This window comes from Ptychodera flava, chromosome 10, assembly GCF_041260155.1.
Source record: "Ptychodera flava strain L36383 chromosome 10, AS_Pfla_20210202, whole genome shotgun sequence".
Lineage (NCBI taxonomy): Eukaryota > Metazoa > Hemichordata > Enteropneusta > Ptychoderidae > Ptychodera > Ptychodera flava.
This window is the reverse complement of record NC_091937.1, coordinates 28,705,922-28,724,970: the sequence shown is the minus strand read 5'-3', so window position 1 is coordinate 28,724,970 and position 19,049 is coordinate 28,705,922. Positions and strand designations below refer to the sequence as shown.

Genomic DNA, 19,049 nt, shown 5'->3' with positions numbered 1-19,049 from the left:
GGATGTTTTAATATTAAGTGCCTTTGTATTTTGGTGCTAACATACGGCTTATATGTCTGCGTGTGTTAGGTGTGTTGATATGCAGCCTGCAGAGAGTTTCAATTCAAAATAAAAAGTATCAGAGAGTGCGTATTAACGCCTTACACGGATGTTGGTGCTGCTATCTAATAGAGAATTTCCTCAACGATTATTCCATAATTATGTTGGACAATTAGTAGTCATATAAGTTGCTCTTGAACTACCTAATTGCTGTCATACTGTTGAAATAATGACCTCTTACAACAAGAATTCAAACTTTGCCAACAGTCAAGACAGAAAGTCACTAGGTCGGCAAACAGGTAAATAAATTTTATCGATCAAAAATGTCTAAATCTGTGTGCGTAAACGTTCAACTTGCATTATATTCGCCCGGTGTCTTTGGATATCTTCTTCTTATCTGTGCGCTGTGTTTCCAATATTACACCGGTAAGTTAATTGTAATTGCTTGTCGAGATTCCTGTAAACTGAATTTTGTTCTAAATCAATTTGCCCAGAATCTGAAGAGAGACTGACCGAGGGTTTTTTTTCAGCAGGCCTGCATGTGTGAATGAACGCTAGCCCATAACTGGCTGGTTGTTATTGTAACTCAAATGATGCCGCTTAGTTGCTTGTGGTCCTATTGGGATCTGTCTTCAAAGGAAGATTGTGCAAAAATCGCGAAGCCAGTCTGAATTTTTAACAGATAAGTGTATAGGATTTGTCAATTTGCGTAATTATACGTGCGTGGGCTTGAGAAACCCACCGTACACCTCTACAAAGGCGTCCCTGACTCCAAAGGTGTCCTCATGTTTTCAGTTGACATTGATTTCCTTACAGTCTTATTAAATTTTCATTCATATCTTGGTATGAAGTTGTTTAACTTTGTAACGTCTTCACTACTGCTCTATCGTTCGAGTCGTTTTTTGACAAATGCTTTCACTGCAGTTATAATGTTTTAAATTCCTGATGCATTTTATCTTGCGAAAACAGTCCGAACTTCGTGTCATTTTTTTCCTCTGGCTTAGATGGTTTAATGAAAGCGCCATGGGATTGTACGCACGCGCAGTACAAGATCTGGTGTTTTGCTGTAGAATGGGTGCTAATACAACACTCAGCCTTGTCCAGACCGTGAGGGTTGTATTATGTTATACCTATTGTAGCCAACTTGGATCGATTTGGTTTGCAATCTTTTTGAGAGGCAGAGGATTAAACAAACACGGTCTCTCAGGACTTCATGATAGCAGCGAAAACAATAATCTCGGCAAACATTTAGCTTATTATGACCAACCTACAGGGGTGTACTTAGGCATAATTGTAGAAAGGGAGCTGTCATTATTTACGGCCTGAGGGTCGGGGGAATGATCTCGAAAATCCGAAATCGTTGTTAGGCTCCTATTTTTGGACAGCGTGGACTAGAGACCTAAACATTGTCGAATGTCCGTGTGTGTGTGTGTGTGTGTGTGTGTGTGTGTGTGTGTTGTGTGCGTGCGTGTGTGTGTGCCCGTCCGCCTGTCCGTCCTTCTATAGAAAGCTTTTGTTCACGTCACTGCCTAAAACCAGAGGTCATGCAATTTGGTACATAGCATCATCATTGGAAGGTCTAAATTTTAAGTGACTGCGGTGTGCATAATTAACTGTCATTTGCATAATTAATTATTTTGTGCATTCAGGGCTCGAAATTAACTTTTTTCCCTCGTAGTTCACTTGGGCTACCATTTTTTGAAGTTGGTAGCCCGGTGACAAAGGCTGGTAGCCCATGTATATTCTAGTTCATGGGAATATTTTTTCGTTACCCGGACAAGAATAGGCTATTTTTCAATATTCTGCCCATGAAGTGAATTTGCTGGTCATGTGATGTGAATATTTGCACACTTTTAATACTCAAGGAAACAGGTAAAATAGACGATAATGACACTCAAAAGGTTGATGACCTATTGACAACCCGTTTTTCTCTCAGAGTTGTATGCAAATTTTGATAGTCGTCATGACAACAACATGACCTCAGCACTGAGACATACTGTAGCAGTGCTAAAAAAAGACCATGGCTCTTCTGACAGAGGAGGCATAATTTCCGTGTAATTGTGATTGATACACTATGATCAAAATGCAACGAAAATGCGTTTTCATTGGCCATCATTTTTCTTGTGCCTGTCATTCAAGTACCTCGGTTCAGATATTGAAACTTTGTTGCAAAGTTCCACCCAACGACCAGTCGTCTTCGTAATTTGCATAACAAAGACATAGTATGGCCTTTCTGTGTCCAGCTGGGTTTGACTGCATCACAGTCGGACAGTCCCTCCACATGGGACTGTGACTGCACCTAGCTCGTCAAAAAGTGACGCAGAGCGTTATGAATAATAACACAAAAAAACTTCAAGTACAAAGTAATGATGTCTGATACTTAAGTTTCATGCATCCTGCAATCATTGAAGAATCCTTTCTTAGCTCGACAGTCTTATCTATGTATTATCGGGGCGTACAATTCTATTTGTAGGTGGTGTTAAAAGTTGATAAATAATATTTGTTTTGATGGCGACATTTTGAAACCAACTGCGAGCATTTGTTTAACAGCGTAATTTTGTCAGCACTGGTAATGTGTAGTTTTTCTGATATACAAAGATTAATAAATTAAGAAAATATATTTGACTCAAAATTGTCCTCTTAACCTCAAAGGTGTCTCCGGAATGGTGATGATTAAAGGTATACAGTCACCTGTAATGTAAATATGGCCATATATGGTCAAAGGGGAATTACTTGGTATTCAAAATGCCCATGTGAGGGCACTGTTTTTAAAAAGCGGCCACCCGCTTAAAATCTGTGATACGTTAGATTTTCTCTTTCCATGGTAACTGTAGCAAAATTGGAACAGGTGACAGTATACCTTTAAATGATCCCTCTACTATATTATACTACTTGTACATCATTGAAGGAATGTGTTTGACTTTAAAAATGTGCCGTGAACCTGAAAAGTATGATAATGGAACTACAGTACACTTCGTTTGCTATGTCCAACATTTAGTATTGAATTAAGAAAATATGTTTGACTCCAAAAGTGTCCTCGTGACCGAAAAGGTTTCCCCGGATAATTTTGATTGTTATATGATTCTACTGTTATATCCAACTGCCCATACATTATTGGAGGGATTTGTTTGACTTAGAAAATATGCCAGGTGACCTGTCAAGTGTTAGTTACTTATGGGTTTATAGTACACTTCCACTGCTTAAGTATGATATTGAAAAGAATACATATGACTCGAAAAGTGTCCTGACCTGAATGGTGTCTCCAGATAATTCTGATGGTTTTATGCTACCTCTGCTATGTTTAACTAGTTATACAGAATTGAAGGAATGTGTTTAACTTCAAATATGTGCCGGGTGACCATAAAAGTGTCAGTTACGAATAGTATTATTGTACATGTCCAAGACTTTGTCCAAAATATGTTGAATTGAAAAATATCTTTTACTCCAAAAGTGCCCCTATGACCTTAATAGTGTCCCTGGATAATTCTAATGTTACTCTAATATGGTTAATTGTATTCAAAGCATGATTAGGATATTCTCAATGCCAGGCATTACATTTATCTTTTGTGCATTTATGATATCAACAGCATTCCACAGCGTTCCATTTGCCTAAATAAAGGATCAAATGTGTGCCTTTATTTCATGACAGTGGGGCCTTTTATTATTCGCGCTATTGTTTCTGTACATTTGTTAGATTATTATGCTTCTTTGTCATAAGTGATGTCTTTGTTATGCTAAGTGCCTTTGTTATGCTAAGTTATCTGTGGCAGTGGTAAAAGTATGAATGATACGTAATTAGGCACATCTTTTGTCACTCGATCTTATTGACAAAAGGACAAGATTTGGCATGCAATTTCCTAAACAAATGCTCTCTATATGCGAAGAGTATTAAAAGTATTGTCGAAATAACTTGTTTAATACGTGGAATGTGACTGAAAATGTCTTTTGTAAGAATGTTGGCCGCAATATTGGATTTATGCAAATTAACGACGTGCCTATATAAATAATTACATCTCAAAAATGATTCCCCATGCCAAATACGTAATGTCAGACTTTGAAATCGCTGAAATAGCTTGTTAAACTGGTCAATTATTTTATTTTGTCGGACGGCTCGGGGCCGTATTTTATTTATGATAATTAGACATATTTCACCATGGTAGACTCGAGTAAACTTTTAACATGTTGTTCTGGGTACCTCTCCAAAATGCATTCTTAAGAAAAAAGTCTGCTGCAAATTGTGGTTGGTTGGATGCCAAAATCACGTAGATTGACTGTACTAGATCACATATCGCCGACCTTAAGGACTAAATACTGTCAAAATGTGGCTACATCCCTTGCCGTGCTATTCATGCGTTGTTTTGTTCGAGGAACGAATATGGCTTTATACTCAGGCTCAGCTTATATGACGTTAATAGTATACGAGAGTTCGTCAAGGAAAGAGGTATAAATCGATCAGATACCCTCCCGACATCATAACTAACTTCAGCTATTGAGAAGGTTAACCCTTATTCTTAGTGTGCCGCGTATGACAGCAAATTAAAGATTTGCAAACGCGCCATTATTGAAAACAGTAAATCGAATCATTTGGTCACAAATTCGTAGTCCTAAGTTGAGGGAAGTGTATTTGTGAGATCTTAGACTGCTTCTAGGTCGATTGAGAGAGCGTCAACTTGGTCCAGAGTCGGACGAAAACGCCGCACCAGGTCGGTCCGGCATTGTGCGTTCACATTGCTCTTTTCAAGTTGACTCAAAACTCAAAGGTTTTAAAACCTTTGTACTGCAAACGTAGTACATTGTTATTATTCGGAAATTGTGCATATGATAATAAAATTTAATCAACGGAATTAATTCAAATTAAACCAAACAAAATTGCATCAAATTTAACTAATTTAATTTATTGTTGAATGCCTATTAGCCTACTGTAACTTATGGCATGCTCAATGACAATTTCATTTCATATAATCTCTCCCGATAAAAATACTGTGGCGATAATTCCTCGAATGTATGCATGAAGATATTTGGGCTAATGTGCAGCATTAATTAGCTGTTATCCAATTGGGTAGCTGAATCTTACCGATATAATTAAAACAATACAACTAGACTCCCTAATTCGCTGTTAATAGTGACAATGGACCAATCAGAGAAAGAGCTTATTCGATGCTGCACATCAGCAAAGGTATTTGGCGTGGGTTCAATGCCGCCATTTGCATAATGGGCGTAGAGAACAGCCAAATTTCATTTCGCGAAAGTTGATTGCCGAAGTCCAAACACGACCTTCTAGTCATTATAATGAGTCATTTATAAAACTGTATGTTTTAATATTAAGTGTCTTTGGTTTTTGTTGCTAACATACGGCTTATATGTCTTCGTGTGTTAGCTGTGTTGATTTGCAGCCTGCAGAGAGTTTCAGTTCATTCAAAAGTATCAGAGAGTGCGTATTAGCGCCTTACACAGAGGTTAGTGCTACCATTTACAAATAGATTATTTCCTTAACGATTGTTCCATAATTATGTCGGACAATTACTCCTTATATAAGTTTTATCTTTGCCCTTGAACTATATAACGATCGTTCAATAATTAATTTCATTGTCATCATACTGTTCAAATAATGAACCCTGACAACAACGTTCCTGGTCGAACGTACATGGGGAGGGATTTTAAAGTTGAACTTTGCAAGGTAGTCGATGCCTGCACAGTGGCGATAATTGCAATGCTATACAAGCCTATTCAATTTCCACACGTGGTTCGGGTAACTATTGTTGAGAACATAACTGTAATCCGAATGCAATTTAAAATGTGAACAAGAAGTCAGTCAACAGTTCAAACTTTGCCAACAGTCAAGACAGAAATTCACTAGGTCGGCAAATTTATCGGTCAAAAAATTTCTAAATCTATCTTCGTAAACAATGCATATTGTTTCTAAATCTATGTTCGTAAACGTTGCATATTGTTTCCGCTCAGTGTATTTGCATATATTTTATTGTGCGTATGATGTGTTTCCGGTATTATATTGTCGACACTATTACATTGGTAAGGTAAATGCTTGGCGATCCAGTTTTTTCTGTTAACCAGTTTTGTTCCCTTGAGAGACTAGTCAGGGTTGTTTTAGCAGACCTAACTCTCCTGCATGTATGAACGCTAGCTCTCAACTGGCTGGCTGTTATTGTTACCCTAATGATCCCACTGAGTGGCTCGTGGTCCTATTAATTTAGGTTTTGCAAAACGTGTACAAAATACTCGAAGAGTCGATCGCGAAATCGGTCTGATTTTTTAACAGATAAGTGTAGAGGATTTGGCAGTTTGCGTAATTACGTGTGTTGACTGGAAAAACTCTCCGTACACCTCTACATTAACCTACCGGGTATTCCTTTTAAGTACTTTACTATCTGCTCGACAAGATAATCATGTAACAATTAAATATTTTGGGATGTACAGAGAAATTTAGAAATTTTTTGAAGAGACAATCTGCGAAATTATTTTTTGTGGGTCTTTCTGTACACTCTAACCAGTCTTAGAAGTGTTTTATGTGAAGGGTATGGTCCCTGGTTGTAAAGGAAAATAGTGACACATTTGTAGAATTATTTTACCGGTCTTTTGCGTTGAAAGAGAAAAAAACAGCTTAATATCGTTATTGTGGAATCAAGTAATGAGTTTTTTGTCTATCATGACTCTTTCACCTTGTAGGGTATTTGCATTTACTGATAGGGGCGATGGTTAAGGTATTATATATCTACTGAAAACGACACCAAAATGACCAATTTTTACAGTAACCTAATAGAACTCACTTCTTTAAATATATTTCACTGTGTGACACGAAATAGATCTTATCAGCTCTTTTATATTTATCTGATCGTAAACTACCCTCCCCAACTACCTTCACATTTAGCACTGCGGCTGAATCAGTTTTAGCTATTGTGTAGGTACAACACAAAAGCTTCATATAATTGTTCATGTTTTCATGGAACAACAATTTATCATAGGCGATGAGTCAGTGCTCAGACCAAAAAAAGATAGTAGCTATCTCTAGTGACCCGATACGCCCTACATTCAAACAATTGACTCATTGTTCGCTTTTTATCAAGTAGACTCTGACATTGTTTTGCTCTTTGTTTTAGTTCAAAGCGAACAAAAATGTTCACAAACGTAGTCTCTATGTACACAAACACAACACGATGACGCTACGCGGGCAGTCGGCAAAGCACTTAACAGCGAAACGCAAACATGAAAAACAACTATTCATCAGCCACCAACAGAATACTTGTTAGATATGCTAAACATTATTCTTAAATATATATATATATATATATATATATATATATATATATATATATATATATATATATATATATATATATATATAACACAATTTCTCTGAAAATTGATTTGTCATCTGTTTTATCTCTAAACTAACAGTGAAGGTGTAAATTGATTATTTTACATTCGGCCCTTCTTATTGGGATTAGGTCTATCTGTTGATAATGTTTGTTCTGAGAAAGAATAGACGCAGACCTTCGCTAAGCAAATGTTTTCCAATCTTATTCACTGTGCCTCCTGCCACGTCCAAAGTTATGACGTATGCATTTTTTTCGCTTTAGGGACAACAACCACTATTTTCATGATACCATGGCAAAGGTGAAAGGTGAGTACAGAATTACGTGTTCAAATATAGTGGTCGCGCTGTGCTACAGAGGTCACGTAGCATCAGAGCTAGTTGATATTTTCCTCTCTTGCTATAATGAATAGGAAGCTTTGCATATAAGAAAATTTTGGTAGCAATTAAATGCAATAGAAAAGTTTGGGCCGCTAATTTATGCCAAATCATGACAAACAAAGCTATATGTGGTCTTATGGGTTTATATTCCTTCATTTTCATTGAAAGCATAGTAATCCAGTGCCTTAAATTATAGATACTCTTCAAATGTAATTTTACATCAAAGTGGCGATCGCCACCTACTGGCAAAATGCACAAACCCTTCAAGAGTTTCTCAGAACACGACCTTTCCTTCAGTGTGTGTCGCAAGACTGCAGCTGATATTCCCAGCAGTCTCGGCAAGTTACCAGCGCCTATGCTCGAGGGAATGAATACTTATACACAAAAAACGAAAGAACATTAACATCGGTGAAGATTTTACAAGAAGCCAGGTCATGCAAACTCATCTCAGGCCAAGGATGTCAATAATTAGATGTCGTCCGCTTTTTAGGCTATCCTATTTTCTGTAACCCCTTCTGTGGTCGGACATGAGTAAATCAAAAAGGTCAATCTGTAAAAGGCGTGCATGTGTCACCTCCATCACGTTGACACAGTTTCACATAACAAAATGTTTCGCCAAAGTGTGATATGACCGAGCTAAAACGCTTGCATATTATAATTGATCGACATCAATACAGAACCAAAGAATTGTTAAGATAATATATACTTATGCTCTACATCGAAGGCTTCTTGGAGAGGATAAAGGATGGTGAACAAATCATAGTCGCAGAAGGCTATCTCTTTCTATTTGAACGGAGAGGATATCTGAAGGCTGGACCTTTTGTACCAGAGGTCATTCTGGAGAATCCAGAATTGGTAAGAAGTGCTTATAGGGAGTTTGTACATGCCGGAAGTGACGTAGTTTTGGCGTTTACGGTGAGTACTTCATTGATGAATACAAGGATGTGTCGTATAACTGTCGAAGACAACTTTTGAAAATTGGTTGAATGGCATGGAAACTCATTTATGAGGTTGTCTACCAATGGCAGGTATTTTTATGACACCTGTAGTATTATCTATCATTACACATTGAACCCAGCATTATGCTGGAGGGTGGTAATAGAAAAACCCGAGGATTAAAATGAAGGTCTCCGGCGTCTCCGTTGGTGGCGCACAGTAGCACAGCATTCACAACAATAGTTTGCGCCTGATTACCGTCCTTTAAGGTAGAGTGCGCCTCGGGGACAGACATTTTAACTCTCAAACTTTTACATTTCATTTCTGATATACCACTTGTGAGTGTTCATTTTAAAACTCTTGGTGTCAGAAAACTTTTTATCTTCTTAGTTTTTCGAAAATCCAGAATTTTATTTTGCTCCATAGAGTCACAGAGAAACATTGACAGAGTCGCAACGCTTGCATGCCTTTTGTTCCATGGTCGTCTCGGTAGACTATTGGCTTTTCATATTAAAATGAGCTTCAAAGGTGTTAAACTTTTTGGAGGCTTTGTTTGTGGTTGATAATTACACGAGATTATGCGAAAAATACGACGAGATGGCATCGTCTGCCAGTCGCGTAGCAACCATAGTTACTTTGTGAGCTCTCAGGCCAGAAACACATGCTTCACGCCAATCAAAACATAACACGCCAGCAGTTTCATAAACATGTCCTTCCTTGACGCACGCGTAAAAGACGGTATGACTGACCGTAAACCATTGAGTAAAACCAGACAGCATCGATAAAAGACTTTCAAATTTGGTTCAAACACACTCATTATATATTCATAAAAATATGAGAGGAATTTTTAAAACGGTAAAACTCACTTTCCTGAAGCTGAAAACACTCCCGTTTTCCCCAGCACGTCAATTCCTCTCAGCCCCACACGACAACAAGAACACAAACTTTGCCGAACATACTTTCGCTTAACAATTGGCGAAAATCCGAAAATTACCGAAGGATGCATGGTCGGCACTCTTCGGAAAAGAGAGGCGAGAGCAACCTGAGGCGAGGCGAACATTACGTAACCGCTTCACGCCTTAAATAATACCCGTTGCGACTCTCTCTATGTTTCTCTGTGATAGAGTTAACACAAAGATGGTTCCATTTCGGATTTCGAATATCGATAAATCTTGGGTAATTTCTTTTTCAAGTACCAAAATTTGTACTGTGACCCCCGATTTTTACTCTTGATTCTGAAAGAGAATTGTTGAAAGATTCCTTGGGGAAAGTTTGAGCAAAAGTTTAAGTCTTTCTCTTTCGAGGCACATACTACGTTAAGGTTGTGTGCGCCATTAATCAAAAGACTGAAAACTTTTGCTGAAAACTTATTATAAGGGAACCTTACACTCTTCCCTTTCAAAATCCAGAACAAAAATCTAGGGTCACTTCGCACAAATTGTCCTTAAATTGGTCGCTATTTTGGCTTTTCACAAAATAATGCAGTGAAAAATTATCTTTATTATATGAGCTTCAAATTGAGTCCGAATAAGTAAGACAAAAAAAATTGTAAAATTTTGGGAGTCCGAATATCTGTCACCGAGGAACATTCTACTTTAAAAAGAAAAGGTTTATTTTTGCTCACGTGTTGACACACGTGAGCATATGTCGCAGCGATGTCTGTCTGTCTGTGTGTCTGTCTGTCTGTCTGTCTGTCCGTCTGTCTGTCTGTCTGTCTGTCTGTGTGTCTGTCTATCTGTGTGCTCAATATCTCAAAAACGGCTCATCAGATCAGAATCAAATCTGGTACATAGATTTAGTTTGCAAATGGCAAGAACTGATTAGTTTTTGGTGGGTGTGGCTTGCTTACTTTTTGCTCATTTGCATAATTAATGATTTTAGAAAAAACGGCTATACATTGAGAACGACTGCACACAATTTGATGAGATTTGCTACAAATGTTGATCACATCAAGATATATCAGCTGTGCAAGTTATTAAGGGGTGACGTGAAAGATAATTACTAATTTGCATATTTAATGAAATCTACTAATTAGGCATATATATCTGAATTTACTTGATCAAAATTGACGAAACTTGGTATGCATATTGAGGATACTATGATTTAACATTACTGAAAGTCAATAAGCATTTTTACTTCATCCAAATCCTAATTTGCATATTTAATGACCTTTTGAAATGAAGGATATATATTTGAATTTACATGACCAAAATTGATGAAACTTGCTATGTACATTAAAGATACTATGATAGAAAATTATTAAATGTCATTAAGCATTTTTACTTCAGCCAATTCCTAATTTGCATATTTTATGAACTTTCCTAATTAGGGGTATTTATCTGAATTGACGAGACCACAGTTGACGAAACTGGCTATGTACATTAAAGATACTATGATAGAACATTATTGAAAGTCATTAAGCATTTGAACATTAGCCAATTCCTTATTTGCATATTTAATGAACTTTCATAATCAGGGTTATTTATCTGTATTGACTAGACCAAAGATACTATGATACGACGTTACTGAAAGTCATTAAGCATTAATATTTTTACTTCATCCAGCTCCTAATTTGCATATTTAATGAATTTTTGAAATTAGGGATATATATTTGAATTTACATGACCAAAATTGATAAAACTTGCTATTTACATTAAAGATACTACTATGTAGGCTAACATTATAGAAAGGCGTTAAGCATTTTTGCTTCAGCCAATTCCTAATTTGTGTATTTAATGAACTTTCCTAATTAGGGATATATACTTGGATTTATTTGATCAAAGTTGGCATAGCATGCAATGTACATTGATGATTATACCAGGTTATACCAATATTGATAGTCATTTCGCGATAGTTAAGTTTTCGTGTAAGCTAATTTATAGTTTGCATATCTAATGACCTTTCAAAGTTTGGAATATATAGTTTGAAGGACTTGACCAAAGGCATGCAATACACTTGCTATATAAAGTGGTGATACAATGACAGCAGTCAAAGAAATTAACTAATTCTATTTCAGCTAATTGCGTATTTGACTACTTAATGACCTATTAAGGTAATCTGTGGTAAATATTGTTCATTACGTTGATCATAATACTTTCAATGAAGTTGCAAACATGTGGCAAAGCTTCAAATTTACACATAACTTCAATATATAATGAAAACACGTGAGCATTTACAGTTCATATCTGGTTTCATTTAGGATGAGCTCAGCAATGTAAATCCCATCGTTCATTGTGCTATGTCTGTTGCGAATCAGTTATGCGAGCTAAGAAGGATTGTCGACTATAATTTTGTTCCCACTATGAGACATTCTGCAAGCCGTTTTAAAGAATAGTACCGTTTTGCCAAGCCACTTTCTTGAACACCCAAAGTACACTTTCTAAACATTCCAAGCGATTGAGATAAAGCACTCTGTGTAGAATTCTTTCTGAAGCATTGTGAAGTAGTTATCTCCGCATAACATTTCTCAACACACTCCTATTGAGGCCTCTGATTAGTACATACTTTCATGAAGTCCTTGTTGATTGAACGATTAATGCCTGTTAGGATACCTATTGCTGATTTTAGGACTGTCGAGACAAAGCGCGTTTTCAAGAAATGCCTATTTCGGTTCCGATGCACGAAGTAAATAGTTTATTTAAAGGAAAAGAATATCAAAACAAACGACAACAAAGTGTGCGTTATCTGTAGTGTTTTGATTAAAATTGTATTGTGAGAAATATTGTCACAGCATTGTGTAGCAAAAATTAGCAACTAGTATGTTAAGTTTGCTCGATCAAAAACAGGATTTGTTACTCACAAGCTTTTTATCTCTCAGTACTATGCTCATCGCGAGAAAATGCGGATCATTGGAAGAGAACATGAACTTACGAAAATGAATATGGACGCACTGCGCATGGCAAGGGAGGTTGCAGACGAAACTGGGACATTAATGGCGGGAAACATCAGTAACACAAATTTGTATTTTCCGGGAGATGGGGAGAAAGATAGGACTATCAAAGAAATGTTCAAAGTAAGTTGTGCACAATCAAATAAACTCTATTTCATCTTGCATATGTTAGAACGAATTATGCCAAATATTGTAATTTCAGTACAAAAATTATGTTGACACGTGCCCCATCCTGAACAGCTTGCGGAAAAAACTGCTTTATTCAAACTGATGTACGTCACAGAAGATAAACTTATATCAAGTGCATTACAAGGTAGATAGTATGATAGTGTTACATGGGTCATTCATTTTGACGTGAATTCTGCATAAATGTGAATGACCATGTTCAGAATTGCGAACGATGTACGACAGCGGTACGGACTGTAAGAAATGTAACAAGTAAATTATTGTTCTGGTGTTAATGGTATTGGCTGTTGATATAAACCTTGGCTATAAATACGTCATTTCTATGGAGGGACACTAATTATGAGATGTATGTAAATAACAACTGTACTGATTGTATATACGAGGTGCCTTTACGAACACAAGCACTTATGAGAACAGACAACAAGTTGCAGTAATGTAACATCCATGTATGAAAACTAAGCGGTGTTATCTTTGAAGTGTTGAACTTATACTATGTTTCTGTATCCCAACGACCTCTCGCTAGCTATTTCCCGAAGAGAAACGGTGGGCCATGATTGATTGATTGACTGATTGATAGATTGATAGATTGATCAATTGATAGATTGATAGATAGATAGATAGATAGATAGATAGATAGATAGATAGATAGATAGATAGATAGATAGATAGGAACGTACGTACGTACATACATACATACATACATACATACATACATACATACATACATACATACATACATACATACATACATACATACATACATACATACATACATACATACAAATAAGTCTTTCACTCCATCTGTCTGTCCTTAAGCTCGTGTGGCGTTACGCTTCTTTCAAATAACAAATACAAGAGAAGTGATATATTTACTTTTATGCTATTAGTGTTGTTCTATAATGCTGTTCACCCGTCGTTTCCCAAGGAACAAGTTGAATGGGCAGTTAAAGCCGGAGCGGATTTCATCGTTGGCGAAACATTCAATTATCTCGGAGAGGCAATGCTTGCCTTGGAGGCGGTAAAAGAAGTCGGAAACGGTAAGTCACCAGCCGGGGTCACAAGAACCGCAGCGACATGACTTGATTGCGTGTACATATATCCCTCACGTTGTCACAATCAGATATTCAGCTTTGATATGTAGTGCATGGTAAGCGGTTTGCTCACATTTGTGTACACTATAGGGAAATTGTAATTCTCCTTCATTTCCGATGCTTATTCCCGCAAGGTCTTCCTTGTGTGATAACTTTTTCAACGGGAGCAACTCAGATCAGAGATGGTAAATACATCACACTCGGCTTGGAGCCATACGACCAGGTCTGTCAGAAAATATATGATGCCGGTGCGACCGTCGTTGGCCTTAACTGTGGACGTGGACCTGAAACTATGATTCCTATGCTGGAACAGATACGAGAATCGTACAAGGTAAATTGGTGCGCACGTTGATGGATAGACAGATAGACAAATACCGAGACAAACAAACATATAGACAGAAAGACAGACCAGTTGATAGAAATAAATAGATAGATTGACCGATCGATAGATGGATGAATGGATTGATCGGTACGTAGGTATAGGTAGATAGACATACCAACAGACTGTCAGACAGACACCTGCATAGATACGTAGATAGATAGATAGATAGATAGATAGATAGATAGATAGATAGATAGATAGATAGATAGATAGATAGATAGATAGATAGATAGATAGATAGATAGATAGATAGATAGATAGATAGATAGATAGATACACATAAGCTTATATATACATACATACATGCATGCATGCATGCATACATACATCCATACATACATACATACATACATACATACATACATACATACATACATACATACATGCATGCATGCATGCATACATACATAGATACATACATGAAGACATACATACATACTTGAAACCCCTCCCAACAAATTTAAGATGTTAGAATTGTTATTTTATATTTGACCCAAAATAAAACACTACGAGTCTTACGGCTTGAACTCCCTCCCCGGCAAGTAAAATAATAATGTTATATTCAACAACCGAAAGACAAAACTATAAAGCATTTGGTTCTGTATAAAATCGACATTTCATTGTGATGCATTTCTAGGGACCGTTGGCGGCGTTACCTGTGCCCTACAGAACGACAGAAGAGGAACCCTCTTATCTGACGATAAAAGATCCAACCAATGGTAAATCACATCCTAGCAAACCGTTATAATATATACCAGAAATGCCGAAATAGGCGAATAGATACTGCGCGTTGACGTGTTACTATCAAATATGTCTTCCTTACGGCCATGTGCACTATCTATGTAATGGGCTCAAAGTAGCGCTTGGCTAAATATTCCTTCCTTAAACCATTCAACAGAGCAAATCTTGTTTGCGGGTGTTTGATAAATATGAGTTCTAGTTCTTTAAGTTGTCATCTGTTCCAACCCATAGAAATTTTATGCAAGTGATGACAGCGCCCCCATGACCTTTTTTAGCAGAAATCCATGCATGCTCAATGCAACGTTTTGAGTGGATCATGCAACTCCCTGCATTGCCAGCTTCAACTACCTTTCACCTCTGCCTGTATCTTGATTCAAGTAGACAATGATCTTTGCAAAATTTCCCAAGCAAACATCACTGCAAGCATTATTGAAACTTAAGGTCAGTATTACCTTCCTTCAGAACCATAATCCGAAAGTAAGTAAATTGTCTGACACCAGTGGTCATCCAACATCTTGTGCATATTAGGCTATCCTTTTTCAATCTTTAAATGCCAACTTGCACACATATGAGTATTTTCCCAATATGAACCTATCACATGTTCGATGAAAATTTCAATTGCACAAAAATTTCACCCCTTGCAAATGTCATCGAGTGCATATTTTCTTTTGACTGCAGGCGAACGACTTTTCCCGGTCAATCTCCACGTAGTTTACTGCTCACATACAGACATCGCGAGATTTGCTGACAAATGCAAAGAGCTGAACATCAATTATGTTGGCATATGCTGCGGCAACCAGGCTTCTTTCACCCGCACCATAGCCGAGCAGTTTGGACGGACGCCACCTGCGAGTAGATTTAGCCTCGACATGTCAAAACACGTTATTTTTGGAACCGACGATGGTGTGGACAAAGCCAACCAGTCTACCTATCAACCATTGGTCGAGCAAGCAAAGGAGCGCGATGATCATCTGTAAATTCCAAAAAGATATTCAAAAGATTAGAATGGATATGATTGTTCAGTGATGTAATTTTTTTTCTCGCAGTGCTGTCGTTGAGAAGTCATGAACGATTTTAAAGCAAATATGAGCTGATAGCTTTGCAGTGCATAAAACATTCTGATAAATATTATTCTGCCAAATAATCGCACAAAACAACTTTCACCATGATATTCCAGGAGTGCCTTTGAAAATCCTAGTTACTGTTAATCTAGAAAAGTTGTCACGTTGCCAGTATCACTGTATTATTTTGCACCATCTCTTGGTGTCATGTTCCAATAAAATTTTCTGCAGTCAGGTTATCCTTCTTTCTTGTACTTCACCAAACGATGCATCACAATCCATTACATTTCTGCAAAAATATCTAGTCTGGCTCCTTTTCAAATCTCTGCAGCTGGCTACGCTGAGTTTATGAAAATGTTTCGGTATGGGGCAGCCATTTATTCTTAAGATCCTGTGTATCTACCGTCACGTGACACTGTCTATTGAATCATAGGTCAATACTGCGCATCCGTAATAACTCTCGAACAAGTAGTCTCAGTGCAAGGCTAGCGTAATTGTCCGCCCCATTTCTGTATACGGGGTGTTTCATCGATGGCATATGCACTTGTTTTGAAAGCAGAACAAAGTTGACATCACCAATCTTGAACAGCTCAAAAACTATTCACCGATCAGATTGTTCGATAATAGCCGGCCTGTGAGAGCCATGGATGCGATCTCACACACCAAACCCTTTTCGTGAGCACAGCGCAGCCACCGGCAGAAATCGGTCAGGGCGCAAGACTAGCAGATATCAAGGGACTAGAAATGTATCGACAGGTTTACCGCTGTGAGATTGTTTACCATTTTAGTTCATATTTTCACATACAATGGAGCTAACCTCGCACGTGAACCTTAATGCATGATTGTATGTTTGTTTGCCTGTCAATTATCTCCAGGAGGGTTAAATGGATTTTATAGAATTCTACAACTTTGAGAAATGCATTCTAGTAACGCCCAGAACTGTTTTGACTTCAGTGACCGTAGTCCGTAGCTTACATCCTCATCCAGGATTCGGAGTCAACATTCACTGTGACAACAATCGTCAAGTGGAGCTACATTACAGATCATAGGACAAGTGTCCTATGTATATTATTCAGGCACTCCATTTTTTACAGTACTTTTCTGATCTTCTACTTGCGCATGCTCATTCTTTAGCTCTTGGAGTAAATATAAGCTTCGTGTTCACCGTCTTACTTTTGTGAAAGTCAAAAAAATATGTTTCTAAAAGAGTTAACATAGGGGAAGGCGGTCATTTTGAATGTTGTGTTGCGAGGGTAGTTCGGTCTCATATAAAAATCAATGCAGTCGATGGTCATTGGCACCAGTATAGAATTATCAATTAAAATAATCAAAATCTCAATACTGAGTCGATTTTCATACAATCGGAAGGATACACACCAAATTGGCGGTAAATGCACAAAGAAGCTAGTACGCTTTTACGAGGATGTTTTCGAATTTTTAACGCAGCAACATATGTTTAATAATATTTAAATAATGAAATAGTTAACATTTAATGAAGGAACAAGAGAATTTCAAGAGAATTGCAACGTGTAACAGTGAGTTTAAATATCATTTCTGACATGTTAATTGAAGGCCGGGAGCTGTATTGATGTTTGTGATTGGATGTTTTATCTTTAATTCATATCTATCGTGCGATCGAAACAACGCCTTTGATGTCGTGTATAAAATTTTTTTCGATAGTATCAGAAGGCAGGAGGACGGAGAGGAGGGGTCCGCTACCTCTGTTCCTGACGACATGTATCTTCTACACGAAAGAAATAAACGGATTTCACGACTTCGAAGACTGAGAGTCTCTACTCTGTTTATGTATCCCAACGACCTGTCGCATGGCAATATCCCGATGGGAGGTAATTGTGAACAGTACTACAAGTATCGATAAATTTTACCGAACTTGTATCCCTTGCACCAAATTTGCACGGTGACCTCTGAGTTTTATTCTTGATTTTGGAAGATATCGGTTAAAGGTCTCCCTTAGGAAAATTTAGGCAAAAGTGAAATCAGTTTCGAGGCGCATGCAACCTTAAATCATACATACAAGCATTTATTCGTACCCACGGTCACACTATTATTCGCAACTATGCTGGGAGATAATCTGTAAATGGTATATAAATAAAATACATACTTGTTTACTTATATAGAGTGTAGATCAAATGGGCATGGTTGAAAATCATCCCTAAGTAGAAGTAGACCAAAGTCATGTTCATGCAATATGTTCAGTGCATATCTTGTACCAGTAAGCAGGGCATGCGTAAACATTGTTTCATAGATGTATGCATAGTCCAAGTACACAATCATCCATCGTGCGAGAACCTCCATGAGGCTGCATTCGCAAATACTGGTGAGGGGGACTGGAGGAATTCAGGGAGGGGGGTTTCGAAAATTCTGGGGGTAGTAGAGGGGGAACTTGACAGTGTTGCTCTGCGAATAAGGGGAAGGGCTGAAAATATTATATTTCCCTATTAGGTTTTCATTTCCGATTCCAAAGTTTGGTAGGTAATTCAATAAAAGGCGAACAGCATCCATGTCATCCAATGGCTCTAATACTAGTAATAATTAAACAAAATCTGAAACCATTTTGTCGCATACTATTATTTCTAAAAAATATAATGTGTACGAGTGCAATTGAATTTTTATGAAACACAAGTAGGCCTTGTAAGGAGGCAGAAGTTGCAACTGTTGATAATTATTTCAATATTTTTATGCAATGTAACAAAATACAATTTCTTTGGTATTTCCCTACAAAGCATGCTATACGTACAATATTCAGTTTGTCGACAAAGCCTGTATAATGAACATTGGTGATAATTGAATTAGAGTCCAGAGTAAAAGTCATTTGTCAATGATAAAAATGCACAGTATACATACACAGGCTGTACAATTCAACATGCTGCAGGGAGTAGAACAAAAACGCAGTAGTATAAAACAGAACAAAAATATTGTCAAAATTATTAAAGCTACCGCTTACGGGCAGGGTCACTGTCACTGCGTACCGGCAGTGACTGAGATAGCTCTG

General features: G+C 37.4%; 1 protein-coding gene across 1 annotated transcript; it reads left to right on the top strand.

Moving 5' to 3' along the window:
• Positions 1 to 5,310: 5,310 nt before the first annotated feature.
• LOC139142415 (betaine--homocysteine S-methyltransferase 1-like) lies at positions 5,311 to 16,270 on the top strand. The gene is made up of 8 exons (XM_070712341.1): positions 5,311 to 5,495; positions 7,635 to 7,678; positions 8,475 to 8,665; positions 12,504 to 12,698; positions 13,687 to 13,798; positions 13,987 to 14,183; positions 14,872 to 14,953; positions 15,654 to 16,270. The coding sequence occupies exons 2-8, from the start codon at positions 7,663 to 7,665 to the stop codon at positions 15,950 to 15,952; spliced, it is 1,092 nt and encodes a 363-aa protein (XP_070568442.1). The 5' UTR covers positions 5,311 to 5,495; positions 7,635 to 7,662; the 3' UTR covers positions 15,953 to 16,270.
• The last annotated feature ends 2,779 nt before the right edge of the window (positions 16,271 to 19,049 follow it).